Here is a 6,854-nt window from a genome sequence, read left to right as displayed (position 1 = left end):
TTTCATTTTCTCTTTGGACTTAAAACTTAAAACTCAATTATTAAGTTTGTTAAAACTGACCACCCAAAATATTCTATTTATAAATAACACAAAATATCTGTACATGTATATTTAATCATTACTAATTTTATATTCGCAGTTTATTCGTACATATCACTTATTATTACATTTCTTATTAAACTGATTTACCAATAAACGAAAAATACTAAAATGTCAGTAAAATAATAAAAAATAAATAATTAAGATAAACCAAAAAATTTAGAATTAACAGTATGCATACAGCATATTTATTACTCACTCCTATGGTACTCATAGAGTTATGAGGGAGCGACTACTGGGCGACATCAGAAATATCCAATTCATTCCCTAGTTCGGCCCGCTTTGTCCCATAAAACCAGTAGCATGTTGGGCTGCCTTGAACTGCCGAAATCAGCCGGTCGAACCGGTCTGGCCCGGAACCGAACACCGATTTTCTTGATTTTTTAAAAGTTTTGTTAAATAGGTGGTTATGGTGGGGTTCGAACTCATGAACCCTTAGTCAAGAGACGAAGGCCATTACCAATCCATCACAAGCATTTCTTGATAATAACATGAACACTAGTTATTATTATATTAAAACAAAATATTTTTTATTTTCTCAAACCAATAATTCATGTTTAAATTTATATTCTAGTGAGAAGGTATTAATATGATAATATATTTATCATCTACTAAATTTAATCATTATTTGTTTAATATAGATACATTATGTAAATATAAGTAGTTATACCTAAGGTTTATAACAAATTATTTACTATATAGTATATTTTTATCAAAACTAACTAATAATTTATATATTTAATTGATAAAAAAATAAATAGATTTTATTATTTGCTAATTTTTAATATTTTTTATATTTTTATATTTAATGTATGTTGTTATATATAAGAGTATTTTATCATTCATTAAATTGAATATATTTTATATATATAATTTGTAATAGTAAAACGGTTCGACCAGTGGTTCACCCGGTTGGACCGGTTGAATCGTGACCAGTAGCTTGGCCGGTTCACTCACCGGTCCGGTTTTTAAAACATTGCTTTTATGTTTTTCAGATTATTCACTTTAATGCTTCGACCCTACTTCTTTCATTTTTTTTCTGTTTTGAACTTTATTATCACAATCGAATCTCTCTCAGTCTTCTTCTTTATCATACTATTAATTAATATCCTAATAGAGCCATGAACGAAAGTCAAACATTCCGAATCTTACCAAATATGTTTCCACAAACGATCATGATAATCCAATCAATACATGTAGAGGCGTGGCGTTTTATGTATTGTACGTATAGCGTATGAGGATGTTGATATAATATTCCATTAGGTTATTTTAATTGATTTCATGAAAATTAGAAGAAAAAAATAATTCTCAACAAAAATGTACGTTCACATTTATCACAAACGGGCTTGGATCCCCTGCTGTGCCAAAAATGCACAGTAGGGGATATTGTTGTGCACATCACCACCATCAATTTGTGAATAAAAGAAAATTACATAACTTCATAAAAATAAATGGAAGGTGATGATGTGCACAAATATATGTTAAGTGATTCTAAATTACCTCATTCTGCTGATTTCTAGTTTGTAGATGCTATTTTTTTCCACTTTTATTTTATTAGTTGATAGCCCTTTTATCCTAAAGAAACTTTGATGCTGCTTTGTTGGTAAGGTTTGGTAGGAGTTCCCAACCTTATATTCTTTGCCACTCAATATACTTCGATAAACCTATCATAAAATATTAGAAATCGACCAAAATTTAAGAGAAAATAAACTTAAAATTTTGGCGCTACCAATTTCAAACGATCATATATGTATTTACAACCATATATATGATCATCCATTTCCATCCCATATTGTGATAGTTATTGCCTCATCTCTTTTATTCTCGAGCTCCAAAAACCCAAGTCCATTACATTAAGATCCTTTCCATGCATCTAATCCGGGGAGCCACGCCCCACTTAGCCGCTTCAACCCGAAACATGCCCCCGGATGGGGCTCCACGTCTTTTTGTTTGCTGGTTGGTAGACGTATAAGGCCGCATGTGTTCTATTGTGCTCACTTTATATCTCTCTCTAGCTGGTGGGATTCTTCATGAAATTTTGCCATCTTTGTAAGTGGCATGAGTGGCTCTTAGCGGTGGTACGTAACCTCTTATTGCCTTTTACCATCGGCCCTCATCCGAAATTCCTTAGAGCTCCGACGTTTGATAACCCGAAGGAGGCTGAGTTCTTGATAGATTCGTGAGTGAGTTTCTCACTATTTAATTATTTAATCATGCATGGTTCGAGTAAGATTGTTATAGTGGCTTCTGGTTCGGGGTCAGATCGAGGATTTCGGGCGGCGGCCTTTTGTCACCTATCACTCTTTGAGAAATTCCATAAAAGTGTATAGCCCTATGTATATTCTATATTGAGTCTTTTCATCTTCAACCTTTTACATACAGTACATGTTTTGTGTTCTACTTGTTAGATCTGTGTAAATTTTAGTAGATTTTTGTAGTAACATTTAGTGTACTTCTTGAGTTAATTTTATCTTTTGTAACCGTTTATTAGTTGTGTGACTGACCATGTCACGTTGCTCCGAATAATATTCATCTCGGTTATACATTAAATCTGCTAGTTTGATTGTGACACATATATGTATTTATAGCATGATATACATACCATTTCAAACTTATCTCGTTCATTGTAATTCCATTCAATTTATTGTAATGTATAATGTGGCACGCCGCGGTGGCTCCAGCCCAGCGGTTATTCGTTTAAATATCGATTTCTTTTAATCACACAAGAAATTAAAATATGCATATAACTATATACGTCGTGATATTAACGACAATTGATAATTTAAATAGATAATTAAAAAAATATACTCCGTATACTAGTACTTTGGGATCCGTTCCTTTCCCTATAATAATACTCCACAGTCCACATGAATGTCAAACAATATTGCCCTTTTTCACTATTTAGCCACAACAATATTTAAATTCCTTTGCCCTTTTTCACTCGTTAAATTAGCCACGTTAATTTCAAAGAAGTCAATTGCATCATTCGTATACCCAATTTTGGAGTAATCCCATTCAAATTTGGCTTGTTTTCTATCCTATCTTGTATATGACCTCAAACATTCCGTATCATCTTCTGTTTTCTATCAATTCGAAGTAATTAAGATTCCAAACTAATTCAATTTATTTAAAAAAGAAATTAATGATCTAAAGTAAAACATGTTACAAAGAATCAAATGAATACACACGTTTCAGCCTAACAATTAATTTCACTATAATACATAAGTAGGGTTATTTTTGGAAATATAGATAAGAGGTTGCAAGTGCCATTCCACAATTCCATTTACAGCTTATGACAGCCCTCCATTTTCGATCAGCTTCATTATATATTCTCATTAGTGATAATGACCGTTACAATTTTGTCCATCTCTTGTTTGAAATTGAATACAATTTGCTTTCATTAAATGAGACACACCAAACTTAAAAACACACACACACACAGTAAATTGAATGCCCATGTGGGCTACTAGTCCTAAAGTTGAGAATAGTTTCGACCAAAGCTCACATTCTGTCACAGTTTATGGGATCACTATTCTGTTATTGTTGGACTTGGACAGCTAGTTTATTGCTGTGGTATAAGTTTAACAGATTATTGGATTATGTAATAGTCAAGTCAGTTAAAAAAAATCAATTGAATGTTATGTATCTCGATTATCCAAACAGCCGAGAATATCGGAGTTATTATATTTCACATTAAAGTCAAATATTTGTATGGTTTCAGATATACTTAGAAAATTAGTCAATATCAAGTATTTAATTTAATCCTTTTATTTGGTTAAATTGTAAATAGAATATTAGTCAATTAAAATCTGCAACATTTCTTAATAAATAGTAACACATGCTTGACTAGATGCCGACTAATCCATAATTAATACTACTCCCTTATGAGGCCCAGCCCAATTGGGCCCACAGCTATCATGATTCATGAGTGGGCTTATCCACGCAAGGCATCATCGTATCTTCACCACACGATTAACAAAACGAGGACAAAATATCACAAGGTACCCAAAAAAAAGGGAAAAGAAAAGAAAAAAACATGAAATTTTTATAATATTAAAATCTTTTACAAACTCAATTTTGTTGACTACAGAACATCTCGACTCAGCGCCAGCTATATATCCATAATTATTTATACATATTCCGATCCGCCCTACTCAAAATTGACATCGAAACGCACTTCATATTCCCCCTCTTCTCATCTCTCTACTTACAGCATAAGGGGGGGCCAACCCAACTCGAACAACCCTACAATTATTTCCTGCTCAATACATACACCATCCCTTCATTTACAGACACTTTTTCCCAAACAACATCCATATATATACACTACTATTACCTAATCATGTTTTGAATGATCATCCACTTAACTTAGCATATCAAAATCTTGAAAACTCCTAAACCTTATGCCAGGGCAGGGATAGTGCAGTTGCGCCTATCCCGGTCCAGGCAGTCGAACCCCTCCACCCTCACGGCCGGGTTGTTCCCAAAATTCGCCCGGACACAGCCCCCCTTGCGGGTGGAGGAGGGGGAAGGGGCTGGGACCGCGCGTGGGGAGGCGGGGGTGCTATGCTCGGCCATGAACCGCGCGTCTTGAATTAGTGGGTTAGATACTCTGCTCGGCGGCGACCCGGAAAAAAATGGGGGCGACGAGGCTACCGGTGGCACTGCTTGATCACTACCACAACCACCACCCTGCTGAAGAAAAGAAATTCAGTACCAAATTTTGATTAGATCACAGTCATGTGGAGAGATAGATCTTGGTTTAGTGATTAAAGAAATGGTTTTTTATTTAAGAGGCATAAAATCTGTTAAGATGCGCTTTCGACATAAAGCAACCTAACAGAGAATTACATATATATTCCTCATGTTTCTGATTTGTTGTTTAGCACTAGCTAAGAGATGGATGATGATGTATGTCCTAATTTTCTAAAATTTTCTAGAAATTGGAATTACTTATAATTATGGGAAAATTAAGAGATAAGGCGAACCTTTGCTAGGATGATGTCCAGAAGCTCGCTTCCAGCTTTGGAATCAAAAAGCTCTTGGTGATGGCTGTGAAAAAAAACAAAAATTAGAACACAAAAATGAAATTTAATTATAAAAAAAAAGGTGAGGCTACAAAATTAGAAAAAATACCTAGCGTGCCATCTGAGAGGCCTCGGGTAAGACGGCTCGTGAAGAGAGGTCTGGAGCAAGCCGAGCCGCCGCGGCTTAGGGCAGATGACCGTTTCCTTCATCTCCACAGATCTGCAGGCAGCGGCGTTGCCTCTCATCTCCTCGTAGGCAGCAAAGCTGTTTTGGCGGATTGCGTAGCGGTTCATTTCCTACCTTGGAAAACCTGTAAATTACGAAAAAGTCGGATTAAGTTACCAGAAAATTAGTTTCAAGCCGAAAAAATTGCAGATCTGTGAATAACGGAAAATTTATGACATGAAATGAAACCCAATCAGCCTTCAACACATAAATTAGTGGCTCGTCATGACCTGGTCAACGTCGGCTGAAAATTATAAGTCGGCTAATTTTTCGGAGGGATAAGAAGTATGCGGACTAAACACAAAGCTATAGTAACAAATTTTATTCAAAAATCACCACTGGGAAGGAGGAAAACAGCTACCAGTTGGGGAAAGATGCAATTTTTTCTGCAAATTCATGGTGAAAATTTCTCAGACCTTGCCTACCAGATCTAGTTGTTATTTCATAACCTTAACTATAAATATCGGACATGATAAAATGCTCACACCTCAAAAGTTGTTATTTCATAACCTTAACTATAAATATCGGACATGAAAAAATGCTCACACCTCAAACCTGAGCTCGGAAGGCTAGGACTGAACCGAGCTTCAGAATCATAAAAAACTCAAATACTTCTAACCTAGAAATCAGACCAAAACCACAACTTCAACCAGGAGAGAGATAGAGAGGCGGAGGAGGTGAATGTTACCTGAAAAGGCTGTACAAAAATGGCGAGGCTCCTTGAGAAGAAACGAAAAAATAAAAGAAAAAAATAAAAATAATGATAAAAGTGAGCGCTAAATTAAAAAAGATAGAGAGGCAAAACAGATAGCAAATGGCAATGGCGAGGAGAAGAGGGATGAAGGAGTCGTGGGATTATATACAGTGAGTCGAGATGAGATCGATGAAATAAATAATAAATATATTTACAGCCATTTAATTATATCAGCGCGTGGGCCCGTAGTATTAGAATTAAACGCCAATTTATTTAATCTAATTTTGTTTGGTCTATGGATTTTCAATTTTAATATCATATGTAATGTTTGCACTTGTCTGGATTATACCATTTCGATTTGTAAACCGGTTTAGGAATCTCAAATCCGCCACATATTGGACTTGCCGAAGTAACCTAATTCTCTGTCGATATTTCTAAAATACGATGTTGCTTTGGATGTACCAATAAAGTATAAAATTATCCCGTATTAGATTATACTCAAACCTAGAAATTAGAATTATGCACGCACATGCGATTAGTATAGTAATTTAAATTCATCATTATGATATTTATTTTTACATATTTATAGATTTTATACTTATTTTTCCTTCATCATTTAGCATCTACTAGTAATAATACTATCAAGACAATGAATCACACCTCAGTTAGTAAGACACCTTCATCTCTAATGGATAAGTTGGGAGTTCAAGTCATAATGGGGTAGATAGGGAACCATTGTCGATCATCTTAAAAAAAATAGTAGTAGTACTAGTATGAACACTTCACTCATAATATTCATTTTTCTTAT

General features: G+C 34.7%; 1 protein-coding gene across 2 annotated transcripts; it reads right to left on the bottom strand.

Moving 5' to 3' along the window:
• Positions 1 to 4,125: 4,125 nt before the first annotated feature.
• On the bottom strand, positions 4,126 to 6,228 carry LOC121768976. Of its 2 annotated transcripts, none has more exons than XM_042165614.1 (4): positions 6,041 to 6,228; positions 5,236 to 5,437; positions 5,088 to 5,151; positions 4,126 to 4,794 (listed from the first exon to the last, which is right to left on the bottom strand). In XM_042165614.1, exons 2-4 carry the CDS (start codon positions 5,418 to 5,420, stop codon positions 4,501 to 4,503), a joined length of 543 nt encoding a protein of 180 aa, XP_042021548.1. In that variant the 5' UTR covers positions 5,421 to 5,437; positions 6,041 to 6,228; the 3' UTR covers positions 4,126 to 4,500. The 2 variants fall into 2 exon arrangements, with proteins under 2 accessions (XP_042021548.1, XP_042021549.1); XM_042165615.1 differs by having other exon boundaries at positions 4,126 to 4,791; positions 6,041 to 6,227.
• Positions 6,229 to 6,854: the final 626 nt, after the last annotated feature.

Source organism: Salvia splendens, chromosome 15 (assembly GCF_004379255.2).
Source record: "Salvia splendens isolate huo1 chromosome 15, SspV2, whole genome shotgun sequence".
Classification (NCBI taxonomy): Eukaryota; Viridiplantae; Streptophyta; class Magnoliopsida; order Lamiales; family Lamiaceae; genus Salvia; species Salvia splendens.
The sequence above is the reverse complement of the archived record's forward strand: the minus strand, read 5'-3'. Positions and strand labels throughout refer to the sequence as shown.

Coding starts and splice junctions, on each gene's coding strand:
- LOC121768976 (XM_042165614.1), bottom strand. CDS start 5,420: ATGAACCGCTACGCAATCCGCCAAAACAGCTTTGCTGCCTACGAGGAG. Junction 5,152..5,235: donor CCTCTCAGATGGCACGCTAG/GTATTTTTTCTA, acceptor TTTTTTTCACAG/CCATCACCAAGAGCTTTTTG. Junction 4,795..5,087: donor TGGACATCATCCTAGCAAAG/GTTCGCCTTATC, acceptor TCTTTTCTTCAG/CAGGGTGGTGGTTGTGGTAG.